This window comes from Urocampus carinirostris, chromosome 11 (assembly GCF_059441175.1).
Source record: "Urocampus carinirostris isolate Australia breed hairy pipefish chromosome 11, RoL_Ucar_1.0, whole genome shotgun sequence".
NCBI classification, from domain to species: Eukaryota; Metazoa; Chordata; class Actinopteri; order Syngnathiformes; family Syngnathidae; genus Urocampus; species Urocampus carinirostris.
The window spans coordinates 39,001,036-39,023,408 of NC_142359.1; the positions used below are offsets into that span (position 1 = coordinate 39,001,036).

Below are 22,373 nucleotides of genomic sequence, written 5' to 3' on the forward strand. Positions count from 1 at the left end.
AACACAAAACCAGATCGGGAAACTGCCTTTTTTCAAATTGATTTGTGTGCATTAGCAGTCAGTTCTTGGATGACATGGATGACGGCGAGAGCCAGAAGTTCCTGACCAACGGAATGATGAAAAAGAAGAAATATGAAGAGTATCACGAAGAATATGTAAGAAAATTATATTAACGTACTTGGCTTGAAAGAACAGTGTGTATTATTTAGCTTTCCCTCGTGGTAAAAAACATCAGTTATTAAAAGTACCCATTTCTTAGACTATTAAGCAAAAATAAACACATTAACTATCATATAGACGTAAATTAAACTATTCGTAGGTCAATAAATTTCTTTCTTTTACGTAACATGAGGTGAACTTAGAGGAAACTGGCATGATTGCCTGCCAGCTTGCTGCTAAGGGTACCCCAAAAGAACAAACACCTTGTAAAAATCTCAGACAGAAATTGAGAAGAAAAATCATGTGGTTGGGTCACTTGGAGCCTCCTTAGTTTGTAATCTTCCTTGTGCTTTGTTGCACTCATTTTCGGTTGCACTAGATAGTATAGAGTATAATCATTTTCATATCTCATAGGAATCTTTGTCGAAAGAAGGCCTTTATGCAGAATTGCATCCTAGATAAATCATACAGCACATATAATTATCTGTTTCCAACACATATTTGATTGATATCCTCCCTTCTTTTTTGGGGGAAAAAAAAAGCATCCTGGCCACACATCCTTCGGAATGTCCGTATTTAACTTGAGTAACGCCATCATGGGCAGCGGGATCTTGGGCCTGTCATACGCCATGGCCAACACTGGCATTATATTGTTTACGTGAGTATCCAGGCAATGTGGCCGAATTGGATTAAGACTCATTTGCACTTAGTGTTCATAATGAACTTTTCTTCTTATTTCATACATGTAGACTCCTACTTATTGCTGTTGCTGTGCTCTCTCTATATTCTGTGCATCTGCTCCTAATGACAGCTAAAGAAGGAGGTAAGTATTCAGTTTCATATTCAATCTTTGAACAAAGATTTTTAATGACTGAACGTCAATTCCGCAGGATCTCTCATCTACGAGAAACTGGGAGAACGGGCGTTTGGGTGGCCTGGAAAAATAGCAGCGTTTGGATCCATTATCATGCAAAACATCGGAGGTATAATAAATGCCTATCTTTCTTCTCGATGTGAGACTGAATTTCAACTCTGATGTCATTTTGCAGCAATGTCAAGCTACCTCTTTATTGTTAAGTACGAGCTGCCAGAAGTGATCCGGGCCTTCTTGGGTTTGGAAGAAAGTTCTGGGTGAGTAATTTTCATTATTTAGCAAAAAATAAAAATAGTAATGGGATGAGTTCATTCTTTGAAAACGTTTTTTCCGCCACTGTTTTCGTAGTGAATGGTACCTGAACGGAAACTACCTGGTGGTGTTTGTGTCCATCGGAATTATTTTCCCCTTGTCGTTGCTTAAAAACCTGGGTAAGAACACAGATTGATTTTTGTGCAGTGGTGTGAATCTCCTTCCAGTTTACGAGCTGTTAAGTTGTTTCATCGGACTTGTCCGGGATCCACGTTGCATCCTCGCAGCTGTCTGCGATCAGCCAAAAGTTATTTAACACCATTTGTCAGTCAGCTCTGGCAAATGCGACGATCACGAAGCCCTTAAGTCTGCTCGATCCTTTACACCGCGTTTTATGGAATGGGCTGGGCTAATGTGGATCAGATCCAACTAACCCACTTCAGGAGTCGACTTCGTTGGCATAAAAGAGAGACTTGGAAAGTCGTACTGACCCTCGTATCTTTTTATGCTTCTATTTCGGGTTCTTTGACCTACATCCGTGACCTGTATTCTGCAATAGGCGTTCAAACACATTTTCAGCTCGGTATAAGAAGAACAAATCAAGATATATTGCCCATATCTATTTTGTCTTTCTTGGAAATGTCGGAGTCTATAAATAAGCCATTTTATTTTTATTGCAGGTTATCTGGGCTACACGAGTGGCTTTTCCCTTTCCTGTATGGTGTTCTTCTTGGGAGTTGTAAGTTTATTTTTTTCTTGATTCAGTGTAAACTTTATTCAGATAAAAGAAGATGACTGTGGCAAAAGGAAAAGGTTGCAGTCTAGCAGTTGGAGACTCAAAAATAGAAAACATAGGAAAGGTGACGCTCAAATTTCTCAGAAAATGCTAGGTCTAAGTTTCCCCCCTCATTGCCATGGACTAAAACATGTTAACATGAAAGTTGTTTTAATAAATCTATTGTATCTTAAATATGTTCACTGTGATTGTCAAACTTGTAATGTAAACACTGGAATTTTTAACAAAATCTTTAATAACAAAACATATTTTACAATGATGTGTGGTGAGGTTCATGCTTTGTGAGGCACAGTCAAATATCCCCAAAAATGATCCTACTGTACAGCTTATTAATCATTTGATTGGCAACATTTAATGGGTTTTGTTATAAAACAAGCTATTTTTATTTTTTATATTTCATAAAATCGTGATGTATGAGAGAATGTTGATAATATGTAAACACATTTAAAATCAAATAATAAATACACATACACACATAGAATTTTGTGAAAGCCTGCTGAAAGGACAGTTTAGGGGGGTCCGGGGGGAGGAAAATGTTTTACATTTTCAATTCAAATGCATTGATCCAGTACATTTTAGGACAAAATGAAGAAGATCCTTGTGTGCCATTCTATTCTTCCATTCTTTTTTTAGCATTGAAAGAGACAAATGTATTGCCATTGTTCACATTGTTATTGTTTTTTGACGTGTTTTTTTTTTCATGTACGAAACAAAGTTTCATACATTCATTCATTGTAACATGTGAAACGCACAACAAAATTATTTTATTTTAATGAAGCACTCGGTGCTTTCCCTTGGTGTACCAGAGTGTGTATGCCATCCCTTTCTTTAAATTTTCAAACCAGTTAATGTCTGTGTTTGAAATCCATTTTGGTTGTACCTGACGAATTTTCCCCTTATGTTGACGCTGCCTCGTTTTTGGTCCTTGTAGATAGACAGAGACTTTTGCTCTCCGTGTTGCTATCTCCTACTAACTACTAACAAGTCTCTTCATCTCGTCACGAATAGCGGTTTGGAATTTTGAAAGTAAAGTCACGCTCCTGGTCGGTTTTATAACCTTGGTGGCATATTTATGTTTCAATAGAGTACAAATAGGAGATGTTGACCCATCATTCTATGAAGCTTGATCACTCACACTAGCACTATTATTTCCTGCTTCACTAAATATTATTTCCTGCTATGTTTCAATTTACATCATTTTCCTTTTTTCTTAGAAAAGACCTTACCATTCCCTTTCCAGAACTCATGGCTAGGGTCACAACAAGGAGATGCAATACGTAAAAACAATCTTGCTGTGTAATATAAACTAGTGGGCAGGATCAGCCGTTTCGGTGTGGGAATGGCATGCGCCAACTCAACGTGCTAATGCTGACAGTGAGCGGTCTCAAGCGGTTTCTAGTGGGAGACTCTGATACTGCTACCAGCTTGGATTTACCCTTTCGTACCAAAAGCAAGATTTCTTTCTCCAAAAGAACCCTCGTATTCCGTAATTCTCGTGTCTGGGGGTGATCGTATAAGGAGGTACTACTGTATTTGAACTGTTTTATTTTATATTTCTGTGATCCTCCCCTGCCTCCCCTATTAAATATACTTGGGGTGCACAATTAACCAAAAGGTAATCAATATTGCGATGTGACGTAGTGCGGTTGTTTAATCATAGACACTGCGTTTTTTTAAGAATTATAGACAGCCACTCTAACAAAATTCCCCAGAGGAGGGCGCTGTTTAGTTAAATTAAACCCAATCAACAATCAAGTAAAATTCACCTAAAATCCCAATCCAAGACTCACCCAAAGTAAATTGAATGCTGAACCTTTTGGAAAATCTGGACAGTTTTGGTCTCTTTTGAAAGGTAACACTGAAGTTTTCTCCTCAACTAAAATAATCACTGCAAAGTGCTACTAACATTTAGTTATCTAAGTTGGAGCACACAGAAATAGTACTTTTTTATTCTCGCCTGATTATAACTTGTTTTTTATTGCATGCCTGCAGATGAGTTTAGCATGTACATCTTGGAAAACAGCTGGGACAATATCATCAAGTCTTAGCTGGTCAAAGTTGACCACAACTAAACATTATTTACATATTTTTCTATGGGTATGTCTGGGCCTGATGTCTCTAAAGTAGTGCCTGCGGGCACCAGGGGGAAAATAGCTTACGAGTGCTGGGTCATAGTGATTTTCTAGTAAAATGAATTTTTTTTTTAGTGCTTAACTGAGTCTATAGAACCCTGCTTCCTGGTAATAACACAATATGTTGTTTTTTTAGAAATTAATATCAAATTTGTTTGTTATTCTTGAAAATCTTTAAGAATAAAAGAAAACTAATATCATCATATTCCACGTATTTCTTATGAAACATGTTCATGACATGATGCCATTAGAATTTGTATTCTTTTGGCCACTAATTTTCGAACTCTCTCATGGAAGAGTGTATGTACTGGTATATAATGCATCCAAGGGTTAAGTACTCAAAAAAAGAGGATGCACTTTTCTTTTCAAATAAAAAATCGCATGGAAATTGCAATACTGGTCTTAAAAATTGCATTTTATTTTCCCCCAAATTGTGCAGCCCTAATATTTACACTTCTAACTTAGGTCTACTATGTGTGACCTTCTAGGTAATCTACAAGAAAACGCAGCTCCCGTGCCCCCTCCCGTTCCTGGATCACCCGTCGGCCAACCTAAGCGCTAACGCCTCACACATGCCAGGCCTGTACGCGTTACAAAACCGCTCGGCGCAGATGGACTTCTCTCGAGCTGATGTGACGCCGACTGTCACAGAAAGCCACCCTGGAGTCCACTTTGAGCCGCACCATGACGACGAGGACATGTGCACACCAAAATACTTTATCTTCAACTCACAGGTATGACTGACCACTTGAACAAATCAGATATGTATTTTCTTTCATCTATACAACTCAAATGTTTGGTTAAGGTGGTTTGAAGGGTGTGTCACATCTTTGGTACACATGTAGGATTTGTCTCTTTGTGAGGCACTGAGATATCAACTCCAGAATCTTTCACTGTGACTCACTTTATATAACAAAGCCTAGTCAGGAAGAATATAATTCTTAATTTTTCACACAGGAACTCTTCTCTGTTGATCATAATTAAAACTTCCCTGTTTTGCTTGAAATAGTAATAAAAAAAATTGTGTTTCCAATCATCTAATGCAGGGGCCAGGGACCCTCTTGACCCATGAAAGCAAAATAATTAGATTATTTTTTCTGAGAGCCACCCCATATATTTTAATTGAGACAGTATTGAACTAAACCTCTAAACCCGCTCTCCAGACAAAAGCTAATTCTTCAGCACATTTTATTTCACTGTGTGAGGTTTGAAAGATTTGATCAGATCTCTAAAATTATAATGATGACACAGTTTATGCCCCATATCAAGAAATATACCAATTAAAATTTGCCCCTCTCGCAGTTACTTAAGATCGTTGAGGCTCATTTTGAGCAACATTTCTGTCATAAATAATGGTTTAAAACAAGGTGCAACAGAGTTCTTTTATAAAAATGTCACAAAATAGTGCGCTATTGTCCAGAGATCCGCCCACCCCTACTGCTCACTCATTTAAATTGCTCTGCATGCCTAGCTGGCGTTTTCGGGTGTTTACAGTTTGTTTTTTGGGGTTTGTTGGTGTGAAAAGTGAACCGAATTACAGCAAGGGTCACAATATAACAAACCTTTAGCTGTTTGCCTTCTCTCTGGTGACCACCAGTTACACAACGTCAAATCTAGAACACATAGAATTAATTCATTTGAATTGGGGACAATGAATTAAAAATGATTTCAAATGTGTTATAAATGTAGTTGGGTCTATCTGTTGCCAGCTAATTTATCCTTTAAAAAGCACTGACTTGTAGTAGCACTTAGAGACAAACTTCCTCCCATAAACCTTCAATCTGTTCTCCAGACGGCGTACTCTGTGCCCATCTTGGCCTTTGCTTTTGTGTGCCACCCAGAAGTGTTGCCCATCTACAGCGAGCTGAAAGAGTAAGTCTACTCCTTTTTTTATTTGATTTTTTACAATGTTTAATTTCACAGAGGACATAATATCGAATACATTGTTTTCTACAGTCGCAGCAGGAAGAAGATGCAAAACGTCTCCAACCTCTCCATCATGGCAATGCTCATCATGTATATGATGTCAGCGCTGTTTGGCTACCTCACCTTTTACGGTAACTCCACAATTTACTCCACGTTCATGTTAAGTCATTCTAAATCAATCATTCTGAATAAAATCCGTTTTCTGACAAATCAAAGACAATGTAGAGGCGGAACTACTTCACACCTTCACCAAAGTTTACAAGTTTGACACCCTGCTACTGCTGGTGCGCTTGGCTGTCCTCACAGCTGTCACGCTGACCGTCCCCATTGTGCTTTTCCCAGTAAGTTATCTCATTTTACTCACTCAGGTGCAAAAAAACAAAACGAAAAAATAGTACACCTGGCTATATATTTTTACATCAGTATAATCAATTATGGACGACCAGAGCTACCAAAATAAATAAATAAATTCATAAATCGAGGTTTACGGATCCCTAGTACAGACAAGCGGCGCCCATCCTTCTCTTTTATGGGTATGGGTTTTCTCCCACTACATGAAATAGAATAGTTACCAGTAAGAGAAATCACCTGATTTGACTCAGATACAGAACCTTTATATCTGGTCACCGTTGTTTTTCAGTTTAGAGCGTCATGAATAGGGGGGAATAAAAACATAAAATAAGAATTCCAAAATTAAATAGAATTTTGATAAATACAAGAAAAATGCAATGTGTAAATAAAATATAAGTACGTGTAAAAACAGCTAAAAGACTATATAATTGAAATGATATTAATAAATAGATATGAGCGCAGATTGTTGTTTTACTGATTGGTATTTATTTGCATGAATGTATTTTTTTTCAAATTTATTTAAGATTTTGATTTGAGTTTTGTAGTTATTTATATATGCATGTATATATTTTTATATTGCTGGTTTAGATACATTTGAAAATGTTTTTCATAATATATACTCAGGATTTAGTAGTATTACTTTATCTCTGCATGCATACATTTATATTGCTATTTTTTTGTAATTTAAATGCTTATTTATCTTTACTTTCTGATAATGTTTGGATTTTCTTTTGTGTTTTTTATTTCTGCATGTGTATATTTATATTGTTGGTTTTATATAAATTTATTTTTACCTAATTTCTGATATGTATTTTTGTTTTCACTTTTTTAATTTGTTCATTTATCTAAGTATAAACTTTCCAATTATTAATTTTGAAGAATTTGCGCGATTACTTTATATATGTCAATTAAAGCAGCAGACTGCTATCAGAAAAAAAATTGGTGTGTTTTTTGCTTTAACCATTTTTATACATGTAAAACATAATTTATTTTATTCAGAAAATCACTCTGAAGTTTTGGTGTGCGTTGAACAAAAGTTTTTATGGTAGTAAATTAGCATATTTGAGTAATGATTGATTAGTCGAAGAATATCACTTACCACATTTGCACATATTGGATGCATCGGGAATTTAACCCAGATTGTGGCGTTGAGAGTGCTGAATTTTGACTACTAGCCACTAAAAATGTAAATGTATGGGAAAAAAAGGTTTCATCTCATCATCACACTCTTTTTACTTATGGTACCACATTGCTGAATAAGTGGGGCCACGATTAAATTGTTTTATTGACAACGTAAACTATGAACATAATACCAAAATAAAATATACATTTATTTAATGTATGTATTTAAAGTCCAATTCAGCATACAATACATTCGATTTTCCCTCATTGTGCTTTTTTGCGTTTATTTATATATGTCAGGACAGACAAAAAATCGTTTGATAATGAAACAAAACCTGATGCCTTTTTTATGTCATCTACATCCCTATGGTCTAGTGATTACACAGTGGATTTAGGCCTGTTATTATCCATCCATCCATTTTCTGCACCGCTAATCCTCACCAGGGTTCCTGGGGTTGCTGGGGCCCATCTCAGCTATCTTCAGGCAGTGGGCGGGGAACGCCCTGAACTTGTAGCCAGTCAGTCGCAGGGCACACTGAGACATACAACACTTTAAACTACGGGCTGGCAACCGTTGGATCGTGTGCCATACATGGCTCTTTTCATGAGTAAATCTGGCTCGGCGATAAAATAAAACTCTGTCAAGTTTCTCTGCAACGTTCCAAAGTCGGGTGGTTAAACCCCGACCTTTGTACATGTGAAGCCGAAACGATACTGAGGTGCTGATGTTTAGTCCAGTATATTAGGGCTCATTCTCAACTACAGTTCACAGTCAGGGAGTCACTCCAACATACCGCAGTTAGGCAGTAGGTAGCTAAGAAATCCTTTAAGTGGAAGCTCATTAAACCATGTGTGTTAAATGTTGAAAGACTTTGTGATGAAAACACACAGAATGAACTGTAAACACCCGAAAACGCCACCAGATCAATTTGATTGAGTGAGAGGTAGAGGTGGGCGGATCTCTGCACACAGCACAAGCGCTCCCTTTGCTCTCTCGCTCTCTGCAGTTGGCGCCGAAGGTAAATAGTACGCTAGCCTTATCTTTTACAGGATTTTTTGATATTTTTCAAATGTATATATTTATATTGATATGGACTACAGGCTCTGACATTATTATTATTATTATTAGTAGTAGTAGTAGTAGTAGTAGTAGTAGTAGTAGTAGTAGTAGTAGTAGTAGTAGTAGTAGTAGTAGTAGTAGTAGTAGTAGTAGTAGTAGTAGTAGTAGTAGTAGTATTGTTTCATGGATTTAATCAAATGACACTGTGAAATAAAGTGTGCTTAGCTTTTTTTTGAATAGCGGGTTTGGCGGGTTTGTTGAATTCTGTCTTAAAATATATGGTATGGCCCCCACCCCTAAAAAAATCTAAATATTTTTGCTTTTATGGCTCTTTGGTTCAAAAAGGTTCCCGACCCCTAAATCTAGACGCTCACTCATAGCTTGGGACACTTTAGATGCAGCAAGTAACCTGCCGTGCAAGTCTTTTGGAGTGTGGAAGGAAACCGGAGTGCCCGGAGGGAACACATGCAGGCACGGGAAGAACATGCAAACTCCGCACGGGGAGACCGGTAGTCGAAATTAAATCTTGAGCATTCTCGCCATTTGGCTGCGCACTAACCACCCGTTTGCAGTGCCTACCCCTTACTATTATTATTATTTTGATATTTTGTCTTATTTTTCTATTATTATCATTATTATTATTATTACTACTATTATCATCACTAATGCTATAATTGGGCCGCCTGCAAGAATATTGTCATACAATATTCCGGTCCGTGGTGCAGAAAAGGTTTCCGACCACTTATTTAAAATAAACACCAGGCAGTACTTGCCCAAGACACACCATGGGAAATGGTAACCCTACCAGTCAAGGGATCCAACAAACAAGGTGACTCCATTAACCTAAGTAATATTCATGTGTCTGTCCCATTGTTAGATATTCCTTCTAAAATTGGCATTTATAAATAACACAAAGAGAATCTGCTCAAAATATGATTTTGATGTCCTAATTCAAAGATCGCCTCTGTGCAGTTGCTTCAATGCCCCAAAAATCCGACAGGGCGTAAATTCAGACAAACACGATATCACCAAGGGCAGCACGGCGGCGCAGTGGTTAGTGCGTGTCCGGCACAGTTCTAAGGTCTTGGGACCCTCCTGTGTGGGTTCAAATCCAGCTACCGGACTTCCTGTGCGGAGTTTGTATGTTCTCCCCATGCTTGCGTGGGTTTCCTCCAGGCACTCCGGTTTCCTCCCACATTCCAAAGACATGCATTTCGGGTGGATTGGCTGGTCCAAATTCTCCAAAGGTGTGAATGAGCGAGCAAGTTATCTGTCCCTGTGTGCCCTGCAACTGGCTGGCAACCAGTTCAGGGTCTCCCCTGCCCACTGCCCGAAGATGGCTGGGATGGGCTCCAGCACTGAGGATAAGCGGTGCAGCTAATGAGACGATATCACCATTAATTCCCTGCTGCAGGGTCAGAATACATGTTGAGTAACAAGTGAGCCAGTGATTGTGAAGCACAACCATCCCCCCTTTGATTCACATAGTTGCTTCCCAAATATGGCTTGGGGCTAATTTTAGCTAGCTCTTAATCTGGAAATTTGGCTGGCGACAGAGAGGAAGTCTTATGCCCAGGCCCGATCTGGGTTTGCCCACCAGGCTGGGCACTAAGAAATCTTGAGGTGACACCCCCAATGCTGGCTTTTTTTACCTTATGTGTTTATCTTTTGTACAATTGTTGTTGCAGTTTATTTTAAACATAGTTTGTGATTACTTGTTTCAGTATTTGTTTGAGTTTAAATTCAGTACATTTGTAGCTTTGTTGTTGCACTTAATTTAAACACAAGTAATAAAGCAGGTTGTGTTTGCAGTAAGTAATTGGTTTATTTTCTTACTTTTAGATGGCCTACATGACTTTCATTCTTCCACTTTGTACTGTATCTCTTGGAATAGATAGTATAAATCAACCCCAGTATTGTAGTTTAAATTTGTACCATTTCAGATCATAAACAATAGGTAAAACGGGCCTGGCGGCCCTTTGAGATTTTATGTATTGATAACTGTGTGGCCTTTAGGGAAAGTTCACTTTGCCAAATATCAATTTTGAAGATTGTTTCTGTAAATTTCCAGATCTGTTGTTTGCTTCCATGGCTTTATTCAGTGTGGATTACAATCTAACTACAACAGAAACATTTTACATCTAGTATTTTAAGTGTACTGTATTTGCAATGGCAGAGTAGAACATCGATTGTTGCAATCCCTAAACTCTAGTGTTGAAGCGGGACCATTTACAATGGTGTGTCTTGGGCAAGTACAGCCTGGTGACGTCCATCCCTCTCCAGGCCAACCAATGTTTCCACCCAGGGACCCAGGCGGCCCCAAAATTTAATTCCGCTTAGGGCCTAGTGAAGGATATACATCATATATACATGCTGCATTAGTTGATTGTTATTTTATTTTAAGATTGTACAAGGTTCCTGCGGTTCTTTAGAAAGTCTTAAAAGGCATTGAATTCATTATATACCTTTTTTCTTTTTTCTTTTTTTAATTTTCCCCCCTTATCTATATATATGGCCTCTATTGGCATTAAAATGTCTTAAATCCAACTTTCAAAAGTCCTAAGTATGAGAATACATTAATAAGATTTATATCTGCTTGAACTAAAATATTTAGGAACATTTATCTCTTGTTCTTTTTCATAATTCACCAGTTCACTTATGTGCCAATTGCGTGACCACAGGAAGAGAACTATCAAAAAGGTGATGTGGTTTCAGTCAGGCCTTTCAGAGCAGTTGCCTGTCTTAGGTCTACCCACAATACTTATAGCACCTTCGGACAGGGACATTGGGACCATGGGAAAGTGGACATATCATACTAAGTTGCTGTCCGGCGAACGTTTTTCGCCACGGTTAAAGCTGTACCGGGTAATGTGTAGAAGGCACGACGTTTTGTGTGCAAGAAGTATTTGTGTGCAAGAAGTATTTGTTTTTTGTTTACTTTGTTTCGATTGCTTTTTTTTTTGGGGGGGGGGGGGGGGGGGGGGTTCGATATGAGTGATTTCAAAAGGCATTAAAAAGTCTTCAAAAGTCTTGAATTTAACGTTCCTTAAATTGTAGGAATCCTCTTGTATCAAAGGTTTTAAAAATATATTTAATTGTAACATTTGCTGGGTGGATTTTAGCGTTGGTGTGAATTCTTAGGCAATCCAGGTCGCCAAAAGTAAACGTTCAAAATAAATCTATTGCTATACAAAATGTTACCAAAAGATGACTATAACACCACAAAAACCTCCATCAAGCCAGGGGACCACCAATAAAGTGCATTCTGCTTAATAACATCCTGGAATTTACGTTATATACATAAAATGTACATGATGTAAATGTAAATATGTTTTTTTTTTTTTAGATTTTAACCATCTGTCCACGGTTGTGCCCCAATTTAGCTTTGCTTCTGTTAGCAATTTGTGTAAATGTAAGTGCTGTGATCGGCCACCAGATGGCAGCAGGAGCTTTATTTTAATGATGACATAAACTGGGACGGGGAATGATGCTGCAGCCTTTATTATGAAAACACATTTTCTGTTCCGCATGACTGAATGAGTCGGAAATTAAGCTTGCGTTTGTATTTTGGTCTTGTGACGGATCACCCCCATACAAATATTAACAGAGAGGAACATTCACAGTCAGATTGGAGATAGCGCGAGAGGGAGGGCGGGGGATATGACCCATCCCTCCCCCTCTTCCATCTTTGCAGTGGAAGTTTACTGGATAGGGGAGGACATTGGAAAAACCCTCACCTTGACCACAACATTTAGGGAAAAATGGGGGCGCTAGAGAACAATACAATATGCCATCCATTGATTGGAATAAAATAAGTATTTAGAAAAAGATCAGTCAGAGGCCAATTCTATTCTGTTTTAGTCAGATTTAGGGCATATTCATGCTAGCTGCATTAGCAAGTAGCATTGTATCAACAGCTAGCTTCACTTTAGCCCCTAGCATCACTTTAGTAGCTAATGCAAAATTATTTAGCAGCGAATGCGAATAGTGTGACGAAAGAATAGTGTGATAATGACATATATGTAACTCTTTTTTTGTGTCATCAGTATCACTGGTGGTCTAGCAGTAGAATGTGGCGCTCTCACTGTCACAACCCGTGTTTGATTCCCATTGCATCCAATGATTTGCCGTTAAAATCAGGGTTATTTTTTGGGCTAACAATAATAGCACAAATTAGTTATATACTACAATAAAACCTTGTGTTTAACGTGTAGCTAAACTTTATGGGTAAATAAAATGCGAGATCTATATATATGTAATGTCATATCTGCAGGTGCGTTGGTAAAGGGAGCCCTGACTAGCTTAGCTAAAACAACCAACTACCAGTCCAATATTCATAAATTGTCATTTGTAGGCCCTTCTGAATATACAGTATCACATACCGTGCCGTGTTCAGTGACAAGCTGGTCTTCAAGTGAGGACGTCAGCTGGACAACGGCGCCGTTCCTCTGTCCTGACATTTGAGAACCATGCCTTGATTTATTGCCGACCTTTATTTGGCTTGTCGACCTTCAGCTGGAGATAAACATTAGCTTGGTCTGCCGCTACGTGGCTCCTAGGGCCCCCACGGACAAGAAGACAAAGAATGTGTGTGCAACAGTGTATGGTCATGTGTGGCCAGATTAAGAAAAAAAAATCAAATAAAAGGGAGGCCGGATCACACAGAGCTTTGCCAGGATTGAGTGAGCTTTACATGTCCCAGTTCTCAGGTTCTTATTGAAGATATGGTTAACACTGACCTTTATGTTCATTTTTAAACATATTGGGGAGACTTTGGCATTGTAGATTTCTTGTTATGGCTACAGAAGAAAAGGTTGACTTGAGGAATGAACTAGAACTCAAAAATTGATGTAAAGACTATTTCAGATGCTCCCCTACTTATGAACAATCGAGTTACGAACAACGGTACATACGAACATTTTTTTGGGGATGCCAAAAAATATCCGGACATTACTGTTAGTTAGATTTGGTATAGTGTGCACCTTTATTTGAGTAGAGGACAGTGCTGTAGTGCTTCTTTCTGTCGAGTGGCGCTGTGAGCATCCACCCCGAAGAAGAAATCTGGCTTCTACTTCCTAGTTCGTGTGTAAACACACAGCACTTCATCTCTAGCACGCTAAGAACTTTGACATTTTAATTGTTTAATATCTCGTGCATCCATTTGATATGGTCGGTTTAAAGCTTATTTTGAAATGAAAGTGGAATAAGAAAGCTTGATGAGGTTGAGAATATGGTTGGATTGCTTTTTTTGGTCCACTTTTCACCACGGAGGTGGAAATCGCCTAACTCTTCCTAAAGTAAGTTAAACTTAACTTTATTTATTTTAATAGTCAAGTCATGTTTATTTGTATAACCTTTATTCACAAGGAGTCTCAAAGCACTTCACAGACCACAGAATGTTGATGCCTTTATGTGTAGCTTTGTTTTTCAGTATTATGCTTTACCATTCAGCCTGCTTTGTAACTTTATGGAACATATTATTTTAATAAACGCCATTTTTCAGTTTCAAGGCAATACAGGTTACTTATACAAGCCTTAAACATACTTATATAAACCTTAAACATTGATTTCATACAAAATAGAGCACTGGAGCAACTTGCGAACAAATTCAACTTACGAACGATCATCCGGAACCGATCTCGTTTGTAAGCAGGGCAGCGTCCATTTAGGTTATTTGAACTCCATTGACTTTCATGAACAGCTATGAAGTTTTACTGTTGACAGGGTTTTTATGGGTGCATCAAATCCTTGCAATTGTTTGAATGCTGTGTTAACTATAAAGTACTTGACTAGGAAGAAAGTTGTGGTGGGGAGTGATGTCTTCAGAGATCAACACAGATCAATCGCATGAGGTGGGAGCCCGGAGTATTTAAGTAGAGGTGGCTAATTGTCTGATTGGAACCACCTAGGGAGAGGAATAGTGATTGGCATTGGAAAATGGGGTCATGCGGAGAGGGACTGCAAGTGCCAAACCATGACACCCGGTGGTAAATTGTAACGGGAATAACTTCCTGCAACTGAAATTGTAAGCTACATTTTACCTTCATTTTACCCATCACCTATTTAGGGAGGGATATGTCTCAAAAAGATTTACACATGTATTGTACAGTTTAACAAATATATTCACAATTAGCTTAAGATCTAAAAATCTTTTGTCATGATAAGTGTACACGCAAGCTTAAAACTGGCACATGTAAATTGTGGATATACTTGTGGCTCTGCAAAATACAAGATTCACACCGGATTTCTTCTTTTAATGGTTCTGGAGAAATTGGTCTTAAAAAGTGGTTGAATTTTGCCATGAAAAGGATGTACTAACCCTGTGTTAATTTTTTTAAGTTTAATTTTTTCTGCTAAATATGAAACGTTTATGAGTTCATTTCAGGTAAAATGAAAAATGAGCTTGTGAATTAGAAAGCCGCCCACCAAATGAACAAAAGCCAATGTAGGTATGCCGTTTGCAAACACTCAACCAGTCAAGAACAGCAAATTCTAATTGTGACTGCTCCTCCTTGTCTGTTTTACCAGTCCGTCCACATTCACATTGTGTTCTTTTTTTTTTCCTTTTTTTGGCATGTGGGGGTAGTCTGACAGGTAAACAGCTCGAGTCAAAAGTGTGCAAATATCACACGCCTAACTCCAAAGGCTTCGCGTCGGGTAACAGTCGGGCGCCAAATAATTTGGAGCCTGTGAGAGAAATGCTTATTCCCTGTTGGAGTTTTCCGAGCTTCGTTACGCAACACTTGGCGAAATAGAGGTGAAAGAGGATGTTATAAGGACTGGGTCGTAAAGTTATTGTCATTTTGAATGACATTTTAAGCTTTGACTTTTGGCTCTAATCCCAGAAAACCCCATCACAACAAAGGTCACCTGCGAGAATATACATATATATTATATTGTGTGTAGTGTTTCCCATAGAATTTTGTGAGACTCTGGTATAAGGTAATCAGGGGGCAAGCTTCCCTGGAAGCAAAATTTTGTACATGATTGACCTGCCAGACTCTTTTTATGGCATGCATTTTTATTATAGATATATTATTTTAACAGAAAATCATTTCAATATATCACAATTAAAGCAGTCAATTCAGCAAATTTTCTTTTTTTTTTTTTACGGGTCAACTTGATCTTGATTTCAAAAGCCATTAAAAAGTCTTCAAAAGTCTTGAATTTAACTTTAACTTGAATTCATATTGTTAACCTTAATGACACAGCCTGTTTCAACAATTTCAATGCAAGAAAAAAATGAAGGAGATCATTTTAGGCAGTGTATTCTACAAACTGTTAAGATAGGAAGAATGAAGTTAATCAAACAATCAACTGTCTACGTGTTACAAAATCCCCCCTTCACTTTCTTGTGTTTCCCGTTCTGACCTCCATCCGCCTTCCTCCCAGTGGCTGACGCAACCTTGATTCGGCGTTACACTCAGCCACTTAATCCTTTTTCAAGCATGCAGGTGACCTTTTACCTATAACTTGGGCTCAAGCAGTACCGGCCTTCTTAGCCTGGGTGCGGATCGGTTTTTATCCCTAACCTAAGCACGACTTTTGACACCATTCGGTCAATGCCAAGTGTGGGAACGGTGCTCAGGACCGCAAGATTTCTTTTCTCATTCTTGACAAATCCTGATAAATTTAAAGTCTAAACAACAGGTGCTACTTTTTCATCACAAAACAGCCAAAAGTTTTTGCAGCCTTTTAGATTAGCGTTTTCAACCAGTGTGCCGTGAGACATAGTCCATTGTGCTGCAAGAAATTGTCCTATTTTATCTTTTTTTTAACTTTTAAAACAAACCCATGCCATTATTTAGTATATTTGATTTCTTTTTTGATCAGACGAGTAACTGTAAAATAGTCATCCATATCAGTAGGTGACAGTGGATTGCACTTAAAAAAATGTTGTGTACTAATTATCTGCTCGTGAGTAACCACAGTATATTTATTTACTTACTCTGTTTAACAAATCAGTTTAAGATTGCTTCGTAAAAAATAAAGATATACATCAAATAGAGTCAAGTCATGTTTATTTGTATAGCCCTAAATCACAAAGAGTCTCAAAGGGCTGCACAGACCACAGATTATTGCGAACCACAGACTATTATGACACCATCCCCATCTAAAACCTACATGAGGGCAAGGAAAATCTCAAAAACCTCAACATTAGGAAAATGAAGAAACCTTGAGAAGGGACTGCACATGAAATAATTCCCCTTCCAGGATGACCAGGCTGCAATGGATGTTGCAATAACAAATAATACACAGCACATTATTTTTCCTTTTTTTAAGTATTATTTTCTTCCTTTTCTATACATGTTATCTGCTTATAAGGTATTACAGTGAAATGTTTGACATGGCTTACTTCGTTTTATGAAACTATTTAAGATTGTTACTTAATTTGACATAGTATTGTTATTTTTTTCAGTGCAATCTTGACCAAAATGTGGCTGATTTACAATTATTAATTTCTTAGTTCTCCACTTCACTCGAAGAAAAAGTTAGTACGTAAAAAAAAATATTGTTTCACTGAATGATAATTTTTGATATTAATAAGTGTTATATTTTACATTTTGAAGGAATACGAGATAAAACCACAGTGAAACAGGTAAAAGCATATAGTAAAATCACATAATTACCGTAAATTCCGGACTATAGAGCGCACCTGATTATAAGCCGCACCCACCACTTTTTAAGTGATTTTCCACTTTTGTTCTTACACAAGCCGCACCTGTGTATAAGCCGGGTGCGCCCACATTGAAATTTATGACACAATCATGACACAATCACAAATTTAACCCAGACCGGGTGTGAGCTCCACGATTGTGATTTTGGAGAGATTAATTGGTCTATATTCTTTACCAATTGACAATTATTCAATTCATAATACACTACAAAGCCAATAGGACCGAGACACTTGCTTTCAGCCTAGCTGATTCAAGGACCTAGCATCCTACCAACACAGTCTAAGGGGGGGAGGGATTTTGTAAGGTTTATTGTTCTATATTCTTTATCAATTATCCATTATCCGTTATCGGTCAAATCATAATACGCTACAAAGCCAAGGGGCCGAGACACTTGCTCTCAGCCAAGAGGCTGAGTCAAGGTCCTAGCCACAGAGCCAAGCAGCGATCATTGCGAATGCACCGTTCCTGCAGGTACTGCAATACCGGGCCGATGCGTGGAGTGGACAGAGCAAGCTCTTATTCCATCTCCCGATTGCAAAAATTAAACATTATTCGAAATGAAGAGTCCTGACCAGTCAATAGTGCACAGACCTAGAACTTCAGTCAGCATCATAAATGCCAAATGATACCCTTAATTAACGTATGATTTAGACTTGTAAAGTCCGGGTCCCGTTGAAAGTAATCCAAGGAAACAAAATGTTTATTCCCAAAGTTAAAGGTGGGAAAAATATATATCCACTATTGTCCGCTGCGACAACAGACAATACCGGTTTACCGGTAACTCAGCTTTACCCCAATTCCTATCAGCCCGCGTTTGCTTCACCCCTTCTTTTTGATTGGCCCGTAGAACACATAACAGAATAAATCTCTAAAATAAATACATTACAAAAATATACAGTTGCAAATACATAATATACATTGTTACACAAATTTACGAAGTTTTCAAAGCTTTAATAATAATAATATAACTTTCATCCCAAACCGTGCCTTTGAAAGGTAACACGCTATTAGGATCACGCTCGCAAAGCATCAAATGTCCCTGTCATAAAAAGCATCCAGCAATTGTGAAATTCATGGTTGATAGTCCCCAACTTCCTCCTCATAACTATCGCCATCAAGGGCGTCTTCCTCATTATCGTAACGTATCTTAACTAAACAGACAATGTATGCATAAACTTAGAGGTTGCAGTCTTTCTTGGCGCCCATATTCTACTGGTCTTAATCTTCCCTTTTATACTCCAGCGCCGCTGGTGGCCGTTAGAAAAATTCCATATATTGGCCGCTTCACTGAATAAGCCGCAGGGCTGAACATTTGGGAAAAAAGTAGCGGCTTATAGTCCGGAATTTACGGTAGTTTTACCTCTTGAGCCACACTGGCCACAAATGATCAGAAAAACTGTCAATTTATAAAACACGATAATTTAAGCTTTACCAAATGAACAAAACATGAAATTGAATATTCATTTTTAAACATACCTCAAGTTTTTTTATGAATGAAAGTGTCTTTGCTCAAAAAAGTTTGAACAATACAGTTTTAGATTACCGTATTTTCCGCACCATAAGGTGCACAGGATTACAAGGTGCACCTGAAAAAAAAGACTTTTTTCATACATACATACATCCATCCATTGTCTTCCGCTTATCCGAGGTCGGGTCGCGGGGGCAGCAGCGTTAAAAGGGAACTCCAGATGTCCCTATCCCCAGCCACCTCCTCCAGCTCATCCGACGGGACCCCGAGGCGTTCCCAAGCCAGCCGAGAGACATAGTTTGTCCTGGGTCGCCCCCGGGGCCTCCTGTCGGTGGGACATGCCCGGAACACCTCCCGAGGGAGGCGTCCAGGAGGCATCCTTATTAGATGCCCGTGCCACCTCAACTGGCTCCTCTCAACGCGAATGAGCAGTGGCTCTATACCTAGTCCCTCCCGGATGACTGAGCTTCTCACCTTATCTCTAAGGGAGAACCCAGCAACCCTGCGGAGGAAACTCATTTCGGCCGCTTGTATCCGGGATCGTGTTTTTTCGGTCATGACCCAAAGTTCATGACCATAGGTGAGGGCAGGAACGCAGATCGACCGGTAGATCGAGAGATTTGCCTTTCGGCTCAGCTCCCTCTTCACCACGACGGACCGGTACAGGGTCCGAATGATGGCAGACGCTAAACTAGACTAGATGGACTACATGGTGCATGGATTTAAAATTAGAGTTGGAGCTACCGTAGTTATTTGTGTATCACCGTTATGCATTTTATATTCTTATGGTATGTATTAGTGCAAATGATTTATCAGTCAAAATTTGTTGCTGCCCAAGAAAAACTGACATCCGACAGGAATCGGACTTATTTTGTGGCATTGAGGACACCAAAACCTAACCACTAGACCACCAGTGATACAGATGTTACACTGTAAGGATTTAAAATCATTATCACACTATTTTACACACAGTGCCTAAAACAAATGTTAGAGAATTGAGAAAACAGAAAGTCGTCCTGAAAGATATAAATAAGTGCAAAAACTTTTTGTTTTGCTGAATTTAGATTAGAAAATATGCATCAATGTAAAGCAATTTATTACTGATTTATAATCCGCATAATAAATAACCATGATAAATTCCAAAAACAGTGATTTTCATGTTTTTAATGTTTATCTAAAATAAATTGACATTTTGTTGTAACATTTTTTTTAATTTAAATATATATTTACCTGCCTTATTGTATGTACGTTTTATTACTATTTTCTGCTTAACTTCTATATTTATGTAATAATCTTTTACATTTTTCACTTTTGTTAACTAAAATTCATAATCCACAAAAGTTTTTATGTATATTTTTGCAAAAAAAAAAAAGAAAGGATAAATAACCAAAATTTTGATTTACACCGGCAGTAGCTCGGTAGGTAGTCTTGGGATTGAGAGGTTGCAGGTTAGATTCCTCACAGTAAAATGTCGAAGTGTCCTTGGGCATGGATTGTGTTAAAGCACATTGCAGTGATCATATCCGGCCCGCAAGACCATTTCATGTTATTGTTATTAATGGCCCGTTCTCCACCTTGTTGAAAACTTGAACTAATAATCCTGTTCAGATACACGCAAAGCCACACCAAAGCTGAGTTTAAAGCAGTACTTTTCAGAATATATAGGGCACGTTTTCACTACGATTTACAGTCAAGGTGCCACACAAAAAAAAACGCTAAAGACTCCTTTATATAAAAGCTCACTATATCATCTGTGTTCCGTGTTCAGATACTTTTTGATGAATCCACGGAACAAACTGTAAATACGCCAAAACACTGGAAGAGAACTTAAAGTTATTTGATTGGGTGAGTGGGAGGGATGGGTGGAGCTATGCAAAAAGTGCAAGCTCTCCCTCCCACTCTCTCGCCCTACTCCGTCTGCGCCAAAGGTAAGCACATCAGGCTCCCTGTTCTCAGAATATTGTGACGTTTTTACAAAATAAATGCTTGCATCTGGTTTTGAAACTAATATGTATGAAAAAAAGGGTCAAAATGAGTTTAACCAATCTTGAGTAATTGCAAGAAAGAGACAAGTTTAAAGTAATATGTTTGTTGATTTTGAGACACGGGCTCTGGCATTATTCTCTTTTCATAATTTTTATTAAATCATCAAAAATAAATGTGCTGAAGACTAAGCTTTTGTCTGGGGAGTGGGTTTAGCAATTTAGTGAATTTGTCTCATAATATATGGTGTGGCTCTTTCCCAAAATAAAGTTAATATATTTTGCTTTTATGGCTCTTTGAGTCAAAAAGGTTCCCGACCCCTGCTATATACTATATACTATATATATATATATATATATATATATATATATATATATATATATATATATATAACCGGTGAAAAAAAAAAAAAAATATATATATATATATATATATATACCCTTTTCGCCGCGCTGAAAACACAATACTGCAAAGGACTACTCGGTGTCCGGCTGCGATCAGAGCAAATAATCAAAACAGAGTCATAAGAGCAAAGAAAACGGAATGATTAGATTTGTTATTTCTGAAAAATATATGTTTTATGTATATTTCCAGGTTTTGTAGCATTTTCATATTTCTACTTTTGACAGGAGATATATTAAGCTAAAGCAAAATATTTTGGGATATTTAAGTTTTTTTTTAATATATACATTGAATTCTGAATGTTATTTTAATGTTAAGTTGTTTAAGTTAAGTTCTAAGTTGTATAATTTAACAAGCTATTTTTATTTAGAGCAAAATAATAAATACTGTATAAGTGATTTAAGGTTTAAATTTAATATTCTTGTCTGTTTTTATTCATATTTATGTTCCAAAAACATTAAGTTTAAGTGTGTTCAATAAATGTTTATCCTGGTTGGCCCGCGACCGTAAGTGTGTTTTGAATTTTGGCGCCCTGTGCAATTGAGTTTGACCTCCCTGTTCTAAGGGATGGACGGAGCACCTGTATGATGCGTCAGGGGTAAACCGGTGAAAGGTGTCGGGCCCTGCTGTTGAACAGAATAGTGTGTTGTGTTACCCTGACCCAAATGACATGGCCGCTTTCTTGTGTCCCGTTTCACCTGGAAGGACGAAAGCATGACCAAGATCGGTGGCGAGGTGCATAACTTGTTTGAGAGTTTGGACATTTGGGTTGGCCATGGTTAAATTTTTCGTGTGTTTTATGCTACTTTTTTCCTTTTTTCTTTTCTTTGTTTTTGTCTATGTGTTTGTCTTGCTGTCGGTCACCCCTCTCGAGGCATATGACCAGGGTAGATAGATAGTCAGACAGACGGACAGACAGTCAGTCATTGGGCAAGACACTGAAACCCCTAATGCCCCGATAGGCAGGTAGGCGCCTTGAAAAGCTGACACCGCAATTGGTGTGTGTTTCTGTGTGTGTGTGTAAATGGGGAAATGTGAAGCACATTGTAAAGCACTTTGGAAGGTCTCCAGTGACTTGAGAAGCGCTATGTAAATGCAGATCGTTTACTTACTAATATATTCGTATAACATTAACTTTATACATAATGCAATCCTTTAGTTTCACTTTAC

At 38.0% G+C, this 22,373-nt stretch overlaps 1 protein-coding gene and 1 pseudogene across 3 annotated transcripts in view; one reads left to right on the top strand and one right to left on the bottom strand.

Moving 5' to 3' along the window:
* Positions 1–22,373, top strand: part of slc38a4 (solute carrier family 38 member 4) — a 45,186-nt gene that overhangs the window by 17,224 nt on the left and 5,589 nt on the right. For 2 of the 3 annotated variants that reach the window (XM_088348518.1, XM_088348517.1), the window contains exons 3-13: positions 56–155; positions 702–817; positions 909–982; positions 1,050–1,142; positions 1,209–1,290; positions 1,382–1,464; positions 1,966–2,024; positions 4,702–4,947; positions 6,006–6,085; positions 6,170–6,270; positions 6,356–6,480. In XM_088348518.1, the coding sequence (XP_088204644.1) occupies positions 56–155; positions 702–817; positions 909–982; positions 1,050–1,142; positions 1,209–1,290; positions 1,382–1,464; positions 1,966–2,024; positions 4,702–4,947; positions 6,006–6,085; positions 6,170–6,270; positions 6,356–6,480 (1,159 nt within the window). The remainder of the gene's footprint in view (positions 1–55; positions 156–701; positions 818–908; positions 983–1,049; positions 1,143–1,208; positions 1,291–1,381; positions 1,465–1,965; positions 2,025–4,701; positions 4,948–6,005; positions 6,086–6,169; positions 6,271–6,355; positions 6,481–22,373) is intronic. The other variant, XM_088348519.1, reaches the window with a different exon arrangement.
* LOC148357322 (U2 spliceosomal RNA) lies at positions 17,800–17,977 on the bottom strand (annotated as a pseudogene).